Genomic DNA, 16,398 nt, shown 5'->3' on the forward strand with positions numbered 1-16,398 from the left:
CAAGACCTTTACCAGGTATGCCAGATTACATTTGTTTGGTTTTACCTAAAAATACTCGCACATCTACGGACAGTTGTAATTGTTATATATGCTTAACAGGTAGACATAAAGGTCATGAAAAAGTAGTAAAGGGTAGAGGTTGTAAACGAAACTTTGAATCTGAGATTGACACAACTAACGGTCTTTATGGATCCTCAAATATTGACAAACTTGCAAAGAAAAACATCCAAAAAAAGGAAAAAATTACCCTTCAAGTGTGTAAAAAATGCTTACAAGAAATCAGCAAAGGTAAGAAGCATTCATGTAACAATATGCAAGGTGTCTTGAAACTAATGGAAAACGTTCCCGAGAAAAAGCAAGAATACATTGCGTCTAGTATTATTAAAACAAAAATTCATTCTGAAGACAATGCAAGCGGGCGCATTAGGAATAAGCAAATTCAGTTGAGTACAAAGGGTTCGAAAATGAAAATTGTTGTCAATCCGAATGAAAAAAAAAACACTACGTTCAGCGAGGAGCGTTTGGATAATTTGCGAGTGAATCTTGGCTTATCTAGCAATAAAATGAAGAATATTGCTAACTTTCTAAGATCAAATGTTGGGAGAAAGTCAGTACCCGCTGATTACAGTAAGCACATGTCAGGGCAATCTAAAATTTTACAAAATATTTATAAAAAAGGTAAATACTCTTTTGATTGTGACGATAGAAAAAAAGAAGAAAGACCAGTAGTTTACACAGATGCAGAAGAACTTTTTTATGCAGTTGTTACAGAGAGAAAATTTCAGGGAAACGTTTGTGTTAAAGCAATGGCCGACGGGGGTGGCGGATTTTTCAAAATTTCTCTATCAATATTTCAAGAAAACTGTGATTACGATGATGATGATGATTCAACAATTCAGAATAGGAATCGAAGATGTCTGTATTTCGAAGGTGGTAGCGCAAGTAAGAAAGCGAAATTGATGAGCGTGAAACGAGTTGTGTTGCTATGCATTGTTCCTAAGATTAAGGAAACATATGAAAATGTTAAACTTTTGTTTGAAATCACTAAAATAAATAATATTCCCTTTAAGTTCGTTTCGGATTTCAAATTGTTGCTTATCATAAATGGCCAACAGACAGCATCTGCAATGTTTCCTTGCCCCTACTGTTTCATTTCACTCGACGACCTGAGAGAAAATAAGACTCCTACGCAGGAGGATGTAAGCAGTTCTCATTGTAGTTCGGATGCAAATAATTTAAAAACCAATGTCACGAGACTAAAAACTTTCGGAGATTTAAGAAATGATTTCGAACAGTTCGATCTTTCTGGTAGAAATAAGAAAAACAGCAAAGAGTTTCACAGTACTATCAACTCTCCTCTATTCACAGAAAGTGATGATACCACCGTGTTAGAAAAATGCGTTATTCCTGAATTACATGTGTTGATGGGTTTAGTAAATCATCTATTTTGGAAGGGTTTAGTACCCCTTTTGGGTAAAGAGAAAGCTTTGATCTGGCCGAAAAAGTTAAAACTTATTTCCAAAAACTACCACGGAGATTGTTTCGAAGGCAACGCATGTAGGAAACTTTTAAAAGAAGCTCACAAACTAAAAGATCCTGAGATATATGAAAAAGTCGGTTATTTGAAAATCATACCCTTTTTCAATGCTTTTGTGATAATGAATAAAGTTGTCGATTGCAGTTTCACATCTGGTAAAGTAGGACCAGAACTGGATATTCATTTAAATGAGCTTAACGAAGCTTTAGATGCTTTACATGAAATTGAAGACGTCTCTATAACATTGAAAATACATGTATTAAAAACTCACATTAAAGAATGTCTTCAGTTCATAGAACACAATAATGGACTAGGGTATTGGTCTGAGCAAAGTGGGGAGTCACTCCACCGCGAATTCTCTCAAACTTGGGAGAGGTATAAAATTAATACTATCGAAGACGAATTATACTTAGAGAGGCTTTTCAGAGCAGTTGTAGAATTTTCATCACTCAATGTATAATCGAAATTCCGATTCCAAAAAGGATTGTTATTCCTCAAATTTTTATATAATAATGACGTATTTATCTGTAGCACCAGACGTCATTTTATTTTATTTTTCATCATTTGAACATTTCTCGATAAACGAAAAACCACATTAAAAACAAAACGAAAACAAAATAAAAAAAACAAAATACAAAAAAATATAATAAAAATCAAAAAATTACAAAAAAAAATATGGGTCCAGATTACCACTACGTCCACGCCGTTGGTCCCGGGTTACGCTGAAAGTGGTATATTCAAGTATTTAAATTTTTTCTGACAAGATGTCTTATTAAACTAATTAATCCAACTCTAAATTAACTAAAACAATACAAAAGAAATATATAAAACACATTTAATCTGTATTTGAAATTATTATCTGTGCAGACTTATTTATAATCCACTTAGAGTATACATATGAAGATATATACACATGTATCTTTAAAATAGGATCAGGTATGATTTCGCTGTTTGAAAATTCTGAAACTAGAGCTCATGTAGGAAAACTCTACGTTCAAAAACCTTCCATCCATTTTCAAAAACCCTGCTTCTGCTTCAAGAGCACTGTGATGGAGATCACAATTGCTTATAGATGAATTACATTGGACTAAAGAAAAGTTAACATCAGTGCTAACGAATACTAAGTCTAAAATTTTATGTAAGTTATTAAATATATTATTGACTTGTATTAAGCCCATACTGAAAATATCATCGATGAAAAGAGTCTAGTGTGGTTTATGTATGTAGCTTGGCAGTGAAGAGTACTGCTCCGGATCCTGAGACCAAACGAGGGATGATAGATTAAAGTCGCAATCACACAGATATGTTGATGATCCTGCAGGTTATTGTAGATGTCGGTAATGTTTTCCAGATGAGCCTTGTAAAGTTTATAGGAACCATTCGGTGGTATGTATGACACCACAATTTGCAGGGTTTCCGATTCTCCAATTGTCGACACCGCAACTTGATCAAGAAGGGTATCTTCAATGAGAAGATCAATTGACAAACAATTACACCACCCCCTCTAGCACAGTGGGTTTTCGTGCTATCTCTTCCTTTACGGAACACATGGTACAAATAGGAGTCGACGAATTCATTTGAGTAAAAGTTTATGTTAAGTTAAGTTTCAACTAAAACTCTAACATCAAACCCGCATTGGGATGTGGCAAGGTATACTTGCTCCTCCTTTGTCCGTATTCCAAAGATGTTTTGAAAATAAACTTTTAGTAGGTCTGTACTTACAATAGCACGTAGGAAGTATTTGATCTTCCGTTCCCAATGTTGTAGGCCCGCAGATCACCTACAGTAATGTAGTGACTTTGATACGAATTTAATCTTGCAGACTAGGATCGATACATACCTGAAGTTTGCTAGATACTTTAAGTAAAGAGCGATGGCAATGGCGCCTTTAAAAGAGAAAACCTATCCAAGTTGGGAAGAGAATGCAATTTTGTTGTTGATGCAGCCATCGAGAAGAGCCACACAAAGCAGTCGATGAGAAATCCAAGCAATTTCGAAACTTCAGAAAGGAGAGCGCTAATAAGGCAATGATATTGTGACCAAGAGTATCACTCAAAGCTCAAACGTAACACAAATCAGACAGCGACAACTCCAGCTGACTCTGTTGTTGGTTCGATTGTGATGAGCGCACAACTCCGAAGAGCTCGCTGAAATATGATGAGAGCGCCTCACCGGTGAGCGTTTGTCGAATGTCGCGCAAAACAGACAATGGCAACTCCAGCTGACGCTGTTGTTTGTTTGACTGTGATGAGCGCACAACTCCGAAGAACGCGCTCAGAGCGGGAATCTTGATGAAATATGATGAGAGCGCCAGCTGACGTTGTTGTTTGTTTGACGGTGATGAGCGCAAAACTCCGAGAGCGCGCTTAGAGCGGGAATCTTGATGGAATCTGGTCAAAGCGCCTCTCCAGTGAGTGTTTGATTAACGTCGGACGAAACAGAAAACGAAGAATCCAGCTGATGATGTATTTGATTTGGCAGTGACTAGCGCCCAATACTTAAGAGTGCACTGGGAGCGGCGTATGTGAGAGTAATGGTAGCAACTAGCGATATCGAAACCAGCGGATGTTGACATTACGAAAAGGTAGCATGAAGATGAGGAAGAGGATCATAAAAATTTTCCGTGGTAAAATCGGCACCAGAGGCGCCGATTATTGGGGGTTTTTTGAGTCCAATGTATGATGATTGTGCAAATCCAGAACGTTCCCATCAACAATCGGCCTATCCCTGTGGATGAATCGACTGACTTTAATTGGGTTGAGTAAGAATCCATCACAAAACACAGTCCGAAAGTGCTGCTCAGGTATTCCTAATTTAAAATTTACGAGTTCCAATGTAGCAACATCTATACCATTTTTGACTTAAGGCTTGCAGATTATGGTGGCGGTTTCCACGCCTAGCTTAATTGCAACATATTCACACACAGAATCAGATTTTACGAGCGCTCTGAATCTACCAATATGAAGGAATTTATTGCCCGGCACAACTTCGAGTTGTTCACAACTAGGAGCTTGACCAACTATTCGCCTCTTGTTCCTGTTATTCTTTGCATGGTTCCTGGCGGCAGTAGAAACTGGTGCAGGGGGTATCAGGTCTGCATGTTTGGCTTGACGACCAATTGAAGAAGCTGGAGCCAATGGTTTCACCACTTTTTTACGCTGACTGACATTGCTATTGTCAGTGGCAGAAATGGGAGAAGCCTTCAGAAACTTTGAGCTTAAATCCATGTATAGACTCTTCAAGTCATGAAGTTCTTCCATTACTTCATCGATTTTGGAGTGTAAATCATTACTCACAACACAGCCATCACACTATCAGAGTAGATTTGGCATATTTGTTAGTAATCTAATAGCACTCTGCGGGAGATCAACACATGCAGTGTGAAAAGAATGGCGACAAAGCGATGAGCAACAAACGGCATTGCAGCATTGCACTCGGAGCACGAATAAGAATTCATAGCGAAAAGGAAACACGTTTGACTACAACGAATGCTAATCAGAGACTGATCCCAATCTTCGATCCCAATATTGGCCTATTGGGGGAGGAAGACGGTAACCAAGGTAGCTAACGAATGCGTTAGATGTTTTCGAACGAAAACGCTCCAAAAGGAGCGACCTGACAGATCTCATGCATTTGAAGTCACTGGCATTAATTTTTGGGGGCCATTCCTTTAAAAGTCGGAAGTGCGAAACAAGCTTTCCGTAAAATATTACGTTTGCGTCTTCGATTGCTTTGCCACAAAAAATTTATTTGGACCTGATTAAGGATCTCTCAACGATGTCGTTTCTTCATAGCCTCAATCGATTTATATGCACCAGAAGAAGTACGCTGCAAATTTGGTCTGACAATGCAGCCAACTTTGTTGGCGCGCGCAATGAGCTGCTTGAACTTCAGCTGCGCAATGAGCTGCTTCTTTGGGAAGCGGCTGTGGAGATTGCTAAGCATCATTTCTACTGCGCTGTTGGGCCTTCAGTTCAAGCCTTTGATGAGTGGTGGACCCTTTTGTGCCATATTTCTACAGAACCCTGCTGATCTGAATGTGTTAATCCCGACTTACATTTTAAATGGTGGTCCGCCTTCCTCTTTTGTCGAGCCTGATGTGACCAGCCTTAACTTCAATCGCCTAGATGGATGACAGCACGAGCAGTGAACAAGCTGTGTCTGCTGCCCCTTAAGTATCAGCCACAGTAATTTAAATTCTCCTAATCCAAGCTATTATATCAGCTGCATCGCAATAAGCATAATTTTCGATCTCGCTCTCTTGGCTGGCATTCTTGTGCCCAGCGTTCGGCTGGCTAACTCTTGTCAAGTAGTACGAATTTGCTCTCGACATTAAACACACTCCTTTCTCGCCTATTGTAATCTTTCGCTAATAAATTGTTAACAAAGAAGAAGAAGAAGAAGAAAGAATTTCGAAATTCTTTAGTTGTACAACAGCTAATTAAAAAACTTATTAGCTCAACAGCATCTGATCCAGCTACTCGGATATTGAAGCGTACAGAGTTGCCTTCCATTCTGGTAGTTTGATTGGTCTGTGTGCAGTGACAGATCGGGTCGAGGGTGCCACCAAAGACCATAGAATAACAAGATGCGTAACAGCCATACAACTGAATGTACGGCAAAATTTTTGGTGTGGATTTTCGATGTGGATTTTCGATCTTGCTTGTGTGCGTTGTCCGTGTAAAGCTCTTTGGTTGTGTTGGTGAATCATTTCGTGTGGTCTGCTGCAATAAGGGCTCAATGTCGCATTTGACTAACGCAAGGTGTCAAAGGCCTGTAGGCCAGGGGTCTAGTCCCTCAACCACGGAATTGCAGGTTGGAGTTCAACTCCGACTGGGGACGACTTTTTTTTTTTATGCAGCCGGTCTTTTATTTAAACAATTAAATTAAATTAAACCTCAAGCCAATATTTTGTAGGTTATATTGCTAAGGAATCAAACAACTGCAATAGATGTGAAGCGATTATTTTAAAACAGGGAAAAATGTTAAATTCGCCTTCCGAAATTTTTATTGCAGAAAAAAATTTCTGTAACGATTCGGACTTTGGAAAGTTAAGTGCTCCTTCAGATATATTTTTTAATGTATGTAAAATACGTATCAAGGTTTTTGAAAACATTTTTAATAACAATAAAAACAAGAACACAATAAACAGTTTATAATGAGTAAATGTGTAACGTGTACTGGAGAAAGCGATTTTTCAGCGGTTTGATGAAAATGATAAGTGCTATTCACATAAAATGCTTATGTTAGATAAATTGATTAGAGTTTTGCTGTATAAACATTGTAAGTGGCAAGACTCCCCAGACAAATGTAAAACTAGCAGCTAAATATACTTCGTCATAAATAAATAAATATCTGGGTATCTTTGAACAGTAAAGCTCAAATCTATTTATCGAACATTTGCATTTTATATGGAAAGCACTCACCATATTCATCAAAATATAATGAAAAATCCTTTTCTCGAGTACACACTTTGATTCAAAGTAAATTGCTTATTGTGTTCATGTTTTTATTGTTATTAGATATTTTATTAAAACCTTTGATATGTAATTTACCCAAAATAAAATATATCTATAGGAGCGATTAATTCCTAAAGTCCAAGCTGGTACATCTAAAATAACATAAAAAAAACTAAAAAAAAAAAGTAAGAAAAACTAAAAAAAATAAAAAAACTAAAAAATCTATTTGTGAAAAACTAAAAAAAATAAAAAAACAAAAAAATCTATTTGTGAAAAACTAAAAAAAATAAAAAAACAAAAAATAAATTTAAAAAAACTAAAAATTCTATCAAAAATATTTTTTAAAAAAAATTGTCAAAAAAGTACAGCTAAAAAATATTAAAATAAAAAAAAAAATATTAAGTTGAATCCAGCCTCAGAGTGGACTCGAACATGGAACTCAAATCCATTATCCGCGGGTCACCAACATACGCAGAGCGCCACAGCCCGCTTATAAGTCGCTTGAGCAATGCGTCTTTTAGATCGATTCTTTTTCGTCAACATAATTCAAGAATCGACAATTGTGACAAAAATTGGATTTTGACTTTTTCACAGCGCGGAGTGTCGTGAGCGAGATAGCAAGAGAGAGGGAGAGAGAAGGAAGCAAAGCAACGGCATTCTAAAAATAGATTCCTATACGTGTAAGGGTTGCTTTGCAAAAATGAGCCCGCCTGTGTACATTTTTTTACTCCTAGTTACGCATCTTGTTATTCTATGGTCTTTGGTGCCACGTAGTTTAAATGCTCAAAGAAGAATTCAGCTATGACAGTAACCGAAGAGTCCTTGTCCAGAAAAGCAAAGGTGTCAATATTACCTCTGTAACCTTGGATCTGTTTTGGCCCGATACGAACATTTTTTTCAGCTTAAGCAGACTTGACTTGGTGAGATGTGACAACATTGATATTTTGGTTGCCCATATGAAGTCCCTTACTTGTGGGTGCCCTGACTCACATCCTCCAACACCGCATGCCTTAGTATAGGCATCTACGTAATTGAACCGAGAAACCGAGCCTGTTGTCGCGAACAACTTGTTGCTTTCCTTCGTATGTGAGGTTTTGGAATTGTTCCCATTAAGCGACTTGCTCTGTACTTTGGCATACGAAGCAAGATGAGTTCTCGGTTGGTTATGCGATGTGTGAATCCTCCTCAGGCTCCGCATGTCGTGGATGTACGGTAGTGTAGCTGGTATGAGTGTGTACGTTATTCACCTTTGAGTATGAAGTTGAGACGACTGTGTAAGCTGCTTCGGCGATCTTATACAGCCAATCGCTAAATGCTTTTACATTTGCCACTAATCCATATTTTGGGTGCATTGCCCAGCTCAGTTTACATTGATTTGGGAGTTTGTCAACCAACTCACGAACAAGCAGAGGGTTGTTCAGATGTGCATCCAGTTGGCAGACTTCCATGGTAGCACACATGTTGCGCACAGCAAGGGCGTAGTCGATTAGGGAACCCAGCCTCTCCTTGTTTACTGAGATTCTCTTAGCTTTCTCAATTAGGCGATCTAGAATTTGGTCCAGACGACCAAAGAACGTTTTTTATTTGCTTATAGTCGATCTAGCCATGTCCTTTTGCCCGTCTATCTGTCCGTCCGTATGAACGCTGAAATCTCGGAAACTATAAAAGATAGAACGTTGGGATTTACCAAGTAGATTCTTGAGCTTCTTGCGCTGCGCAAGTTTGATTCAACAGAGTGCCACGCTCTAACGCCCATAACTCTAGAGCTCGTCTAGCACCCACATTTCTTTACATATTTGTAATATCTTAAATAAGGTTTTGTTCTTATCAATACCAATCCACATGCCAATAATTATTGAAATCGGACCAATCATTAAAAAGTTATAGCCAATTAATAGTCAATATTAAGCAAACTCAGCAAATGAGATGTTTTCTCTATTAAGTCACCAAGCCGCTAGGGGCTAGTTGGTGTTATGTAGATATGGCTAAATGGCGCTAGCTTCAAGCAAGCATATTTCCATCCCTCTCGCACTCTCTTTAGCTGAGTAACGGGATTTAATTGTCGATGCCATCGACTATAGCGTTCTCTCTTGTTGTATTTTTCTTTTTTATCACGAATAACTAAAACCAATACGCGGAGCGTATGTGCTTGGTGTGTAAGTTATCCAACCCGTGAAACCGGGCCTCATATGGAATTAATAAGCAATTTTCAAAATTCAATCTAAGCGATCTTTGCCTATGCCTTTTCATTTGCTTTTGTCTTTGCCCTCGCCTTTGGCTTTGCGGTCCGCTCTTGGTGGTCCAGCCAAGATAAACAAACCCAACTTAAAGTAAACCTCAGCTTCCGCTAGAAGCCCACAGTATTGCGTTCTAGGTTCAGATCATATTGCGTTCCGATTTTGAATCAAATTGCATCGGTCAGCATAATTTCATTTCACAACGAGCTGCGACAGTTTCAGCATAAGCTTTTATTTTAAACAAAAATTAGTTCTGGAAGCTTAAGAAAGAAAAGCTTCTGGCCGAGGTTCGTTGGATAATTTTTTAGAATTAAGCGGCAGTCCTATTTTGTCCGAGACCGCGATCGGTTCGACAGTTATAAATTAGTGTCTTGTATAAGTGATAAGAATTAAAAGGTTTAACACCAAGTTTAAATAAAAACAAGAAAGAACGCTATAGTCGAGTGCCTCGACTATCAGATACCCGTTACTCAGCTAAAGGGACCAAAGGGAAATGGAAATAAGCAAGCAGCAAAGCAAGACTGAAATGCGCCACCTACCGGCGGTAGACAGATTTAAGCGTTATGGGCGTTAGGGTGGGCGTGGCAAATTTTTTTTTTGGTCAATCGATGGGTATTGACGAGACCGATACAGTTCAGTTAAAATTTTGTATCTAGCAGGAAAATTGTGGGCGCCACAGGCTTGGGCGGTTTGTGGGCGTTAGAGTGGGCGTGGCATATTCGCGTATCAAAATTGCGCTGCGTACAAAGCTACGAAATCTAAATTTGAAATCCTGATTCTATATCTTTGATAGTTTCCGAGATATCCACGTTCATATTTACGATTTTTTGAAGTTTGGGGGCGGTTTGTGGGCGATAAAGTGGGCGTGGCAAACTTTTTTTTAAGTCAATCGATAGGTATTGTTGAGAACAATACATTTCAGTTAAAATTTTTATTCTAGCATTAAAACTGTAGGAGCCACAGTTTTGGGCGGTTTGTGGGCGTAAAAGTGGGCGTGGCACTCTACTGAAACAAAGTTGCGCTGCGTAAGAAGCTCAGGAATCTGCACGCCAAATCTCAATAGCCTAGCTCTCATAGTTTCCAAGATCTCAGCGTTCATCCGGACAGACAGACGGACAGACGGACAGACGGACAGACGGACAGACGGACATGGCTAGATCGACTCGGCTAGTGATCCTGATCAAGAATATATATACTTTATGGGGTCGGAAACGCTTCCTTCTGCCTGTTACATACTTTCCGACGAATCTAGTATACCCTTTTACTCTACGAGTAACGGGTATAATAAAATATATTTTTTTAACATATTACCAGTGACAATCTTAATTGGCGACCAACGTGGGGTGGTGTCGTAAAAAAGTTATAAAAACATATTAATTATAACAAGTTAATTTAAACGGAACTCGCGCCGCAAAAAACCCAACCATTTTTAGTGGAAAAATCAAAACATCCACACAAATCGACGACACCTAACATTGTGACAAGTGATCGTGATTTTAAAATTTAAATGGAAATCAATTAATGTAATAATCCATTTAAATAACTTGTAATATATAATAAAGGTGGACCAAATAAATAAATTCACAGTGCAAGAACACACAACAAAAACCAAAAAATAAATTCAGTGGAAACCAAAAACAATTTAAAAAAAAGAAAATTACATTTAAACAAAAAAAAAACAATAAAAATTAAAAATTAAACAATAATTTAAAAAAAAATTAATAAATAAATAAATAAATAAATAAAATAAACACTTATCGACTGGGAAAACCAAAGAGAAAAGAACGGAAATATTTTAATAACTCACAGAAGGAAGGAAGGAAGGACTGAAGGGCAATCCCTCGCCAAAACTCAACACGACTACAACCGAAATAACAAAGAAGGAAGGAAGGAAGGGCTGAAGGGCAATCCCTCGCCAAAATTTATCACGACTACAACCAAAACATCAAAGAAGACAAAATTTAAAAATTGAAAGATCGTAAGAAATAAAAATATAATTTAAATAAATATAATTTATTTTAAGTAAAAATTTAATTTGAAAGATAAATTATATAATACATCCTGGAAAATCTAGAAGTGTTGTTGAATCTATTTAATAATTTGGAAGTGACCGAAACGCCAAGCACAAGCAAAATGGCGAATCAAGAATTAGAAAGGCAAGCCTTTTTGACTGAAGAATTAATAAAACATATTCGCGTATCAAAATTGCGCTGCGTACAAAGCTACGAAATCTAAATTTGAAATCCTGATTCTATATCTTTGATAGTTTCCGAGATATCCACGTTCATATTTACGATTTTTTGAAGTTTGGGGCGGTTTGTGGGCGATAAAGTGGGCGTGGCAAACTTTTTTTTAAGTCAATCGATAGGTATTGTTGAGAACAATACATTTCAGTTAAAATTTTTATTCTAGCATCAAAACTGTAGGAGCCACAGTTTTGGGCGGTTTGTGGGCGTAAAAGTGGGCGTGGCACTCTACTGAAACAAAGTTGCGCTGCGTAAGAAGCTCAGGAATCTGCACGCCAAATCTCAATAGCCTAGCTCTCATAGTTTCCAAGATCTCAGCGTTCATCCGGACAGACAGACGGACAGACGGACAGACGGACAGACGGACAGACGGACATGGCTAGATCGACTCGGCTAGTGATCCTGATCAAGAATATATATACTTTATGGGGTCGGAAACGCTTCCTTCTGCCTGTTACATACTTTCCGACGAATCTAGTATACCCTTTTACTCTACGAGTAACGGGTATAACAAGGAAGAACGCTATAGTCGAGTACCTCGACTATCAGATACCCGTTACTCAGCTCAAGGGACCAAAGGAAAATGGAGATATGCAAGCAGCAAAGCGAGATTGAAATGCGCCACCTACCGGCGGTAGACAGATTTAAGCGATGTGGGCGTTAGAGTGGGCGTGGCAAAGTTTTTTTTGGATCAATCGATAGGTATTGACGAGACCAATACATTTCAGTTAAAAATTTTTATCTAGCTTGAAAATTGTGGGCGCCACAGGCTTGGGCGGTTTGTAGGCGTTATAGTGGGCGTGGCATATTCGCGTGACAAAATTGCGCTGCGTACAAAGCTACGGAATCTAAGTCTGAGATCCCGATTCTCTATCTTTTATAGTTTCCGAGATATCCACAGTCATACTTACGATTTTTTGAAGTTTGGGGGCGGCTTGTGGGCGTAAAAGTGGGCGTGGCAAACTTTTTTATTACTTTACTTTACTTTTTTATTACTGAAACAAACTTGCGCTGCGTAAGAAGCTCAGGAATCTGCACGCCAAATCTCAATAGCGTAGCTCTTATAGTTTCCAAGATCTCAGCGTCCATCCGGACAGACGGACAGACGGACAGACGGACATGGCTAGATCGACTCGGCTAGTGATCCTGATCAAGAATATATATACTTTATGGGGTCGGAAACGCTTCCTTCTGCCTGTTACATACTTTCCGACGAATCTAGTATACCCTTTTACTCTACGAGTAACGGGTATAATAAAATATATTTTTTTAACATATTACCAGTGACAATCTTAATTGGCGACCAACGTGGGGTGGTGTCGTAAAAAAGTTATAAAAACATATTAATTATAACAAGTTAATTTAAACGGAACTCGCGCCGCAAAAAACCCAACCATTTTTAGTGGAAAAATCAAAACATCCACACAAATCGACGACACCTAACATTGTGACAAGTGATCGTGATTTTAAAATTTAAATGGAAATCAATTAATGTAATAATCCATTTAAATAACTTGTAATATATAATAAAGGTGGACCAAATAAATAAATTCACAGTGCAAGAACACACAACAAAAACCAAAAAATAAATTCAGTGGAAACCAAAAACAATTTAAAAAAAAGAAAATTACATTTAAACAAAAAAAAAACAATAAAAATTAAAAATTAAACAATAATTTAAAAAAAAAATTAATAAATAAATAAATAAATAAATAAAATAAACACTTATCGACTGGGAAAACCAAAGAGAAAAGAACGGAAATATTTTAATAACTCACAAAAGGAAGGAAGGAAGGACTGAAGGGCAATCCCTCGCCAAAACTCAACACGACTACAACCGAAATAACAAAGAAGGAAGGAAGGAAGGGCTGAAGGGCAATCCCTCGCCAAAATTTATCACGACTACAACCAAAACATCAAAGAAGACAAAATTTAAAAATTGAAAGATCGTAAGAAATAAAAATATAATTTAAATAAATATAATTTATTTTAAGTAAAAATTTAATTTGAAAGATAAATTATATAATACATCCTGGAAAATCTAGAAGTGTTGTTGAATCTATTTAATAATTTGGAAGTGACCGAAACGCCAAGCACAAGCAAAATGGCGAATCAAGAATTAGAAAGGCAAGCCTTTTTGACTGAAGAATTAATAAAACAGATTGTTTCATCGGAGGTAAATTCTTTAAAACAAGAAATAGAAACACTTAAACCCGAACTTCAAACAAATGTCAACAAAGTAGAAGATTATAAAATTGAAGAAGTTGACAATTCAATAAAATGTAAAGAATCTTATGAAATCATTAAATCAGTTCCAGAATTTAAGGGGGAACTTGAAAAATATGTGAGTTGGAGGGAAGCAGCAGAAAACTCTATGAGTCAGTATATTCGAAAAAGTAAGCGATATTTTGCCGCTCTATCAATATTAAGGAACAAAATAACCGGGAAAGCAAATGATGATCTAACCATCCATGGAACAGTACTAAATTTTGATGCAATCCTAGCCAGATTAGACTTCGTTTTTAGTGATAGAAGACCGCTACACATTATCGAACAAGAATTAAGTATTCTTACACAAGGAAAACTAAGTGTAATGGAATACTATAACCAAGTGTACAGGAAACTAACATTGTTATCTAACAAAACTATAATGACGTATGGCCGTAATAAGCCAATCACTTCAGAAATTAATAATAGACATAGACAGAGTGCACTAAGAGTTTTCGTAACTGGCCTTAACGGCCCAATATCATCGACTCTGTATTCCATGAACCCAACAGACTTGCCCAATGCAATGGCGTTTGTACAGGAGATGGAAAGTAATAATATGAGAGCAAAATTCGCTCACAATTTCGTTGGAATGAGTTATAGAAATTATAACTCAAATTATGGTAATGGCCCAGAACAAAATAATAATTCTATTAATCAAAAGACCACTAATAACAATAATTCAAATTATTTGAGATACAATCAAAGATCTCCGCAACAGGTAAAAAATAATCAGTGGAATCAGGGACAGAGTAACAACAATCAGTGGGGACAAAATAATAATTGGAAGTCCAATAACAATCAGGTACAGTCTACTCCTGAACCCATGGAGATAGATGAATCAATCCAGTATCAAAATCGACCTAATAACAATTTTAATATGGGTAATAATAACAGACAAAATTATAATAATTATTATCCAAGAAATAATTACAATCAAAACCAAGCGCAAAAAACAAATATAAGCGCCGGTCAGAACAAACCATCTGAACCACATCCCCCGTTAAAGCGGGAATCAACTGGTTCAAGTAATCAGCCTGCTCAAAAAAATATGAGAGTAAATAATACAGAAGAGGATCATTTTTTAGATCAGAATCCGGAGTAGGATTACCCTGAGATGAGAACAGACAAAAAAATCGAAAAAGAATTAAAAGTTTTAATTGACACAGGAGCAACATCCTGTAACATAAAAAAGGGAATTTATCAAAATAAAAAAGAGCTTCCAATTTACAAGAGAGTTTCAACCATTAATGGGTTAATGGGTAACAATATTTAACACAAAACAAGTATTTTATGAAATAGAAGGGTTAGAATCCGACTTACTTATAGGTTTTAATCTTTTAAAAAAGATAGGAGCGGTATTCGATATTCAAAAAGGGATGATCAAGTATAACGGAAAAGAAGAAAAATTATTTTATGATGAAGATAGTTCTTTAAACCAATTATCGTTAACTGAAGGAAAAATTATCCTTCCACTAAAAGAATATATTATAAAAAAATATTTTGAAGATCAAAGTGGAATTAAAACAGAATCACAAATGGTTGAAAAAAGTTTATTTAGCTTGGGATCACGGAATCCTGAGCAAGCCGACGTAGAATTATCCGTCAACAAAAAAACCAATAGTTTGGGATCTAAAAATCCTGAGCAAGCCGACGTAGAATTATCCGTCAACAAAAAAACCAATAGTTTGGGATCTAAAAATCCTGAGCAAGCCGACGTAGAATTATCCGTCAACAAAAAAACAAATAGTTTGGGATCTAAAAATCCTAAACAAGCCGACGTAGAATTATCCGTCAACAAAAAACAAATAGTTTGGGATCTAAATATCCTGAACACGCCGACGAAGAATTTTCCGTCAATAAAAATGTAATAAATTTGGGATCAAAAGATTCTGAAAGAAATAAAATTAATAACATTAAAATGTTAAATTCAAATCAAGTAGATGATTTGGAGAAAAAAATAATAGACATAATTGAAGAGGAACATTCTAAAATAAACGTACAAATACCTTTTAGATCTGACATACGGGGCGAAATAAATACAATTAATGACAGGGCAATTTATGGCAAACAATATCCATATGCCTTATCGGTTTCAGATTTCGTTAATAGCGAAATCAACAGAATGTTAAATGAAAATATTATAAGGCCGAGTAGAAGTCCTTACAATTCACCAGTTCTGGTGGTACCCAAAAAAGGCCAAAACGAAGACGGTAGCCTTAAACACAGACTCGTTATAGACTACAAAAAATTAAATGAGAACACAATACCGGATAGATATCCGATGCAAGACCCTTCTGTTATATTAGCCAACTTAGGAAAGGCAAAATTTTTTTCAACAATTGACTTGGAATCAGGATTCCATCAAATTTTAATGAAAGACTCAGATATCGAAAAAACTTCTTTTTCCATTAACACCGGAAAATTTGAATTTGTACGCATGCCTTTCGGATTAACAAATGCGCCCAGAATTTTCCAGAGAGCAATGGATGATATTCTCAGAGAACAAGTAGGAAAAACAAAACACGTCTACATGGACGATATTATAATTTTTTCAAACACAATCGAGCAATATTTCTCGGACTTAACTCAAGTAATAAGCATTTTACAAAGAGCAAATATGAAAATTTCTCTCGAAAAATCTAAATTCT

General features: G+C 36.8%; 1 protein-coding gene across 1 annotated transcript in view; it reads left to right on the forward strand.

Moving 5' to 3' along the window:
* The first annotated feature begins 806 nt into the window (after positions 1-806).
* LOC119559621 (mucin-1-like) overlaps positions 807-16,398 on the forward strand; it is a 38,030-nt gene continuing 22,438 nt past the window's right edge. Inside the window, exon 1 of the mRNA XM_037872656.1 lies at positions 807-942. Within this exon, the coding sequence (XP_037728584.1) occupies positions 807-942 (136 nt within the window). The remainder of the gene's footprint in view (positions 943-16,398) is intronic.

Source organism: Drosophila subpulchrella, unplaced genomic scaffold (assembly GCF_014743375.2).
Source record: "Drosophila subpulchrella strain 33 F10 #4 breed RU33 unplaced genomic scaffold, RU_Dsub_v1.1 Primary Assembly Seq26, whole genome shotgun sequence".
In the NCBI taxonomy this organism is placed as follows: Eukaryota; Metazoa; Arthropoda; class Insecta; order Diptera; family Drosophilidae; genus Drosophila; species Drosophila subpulchrella.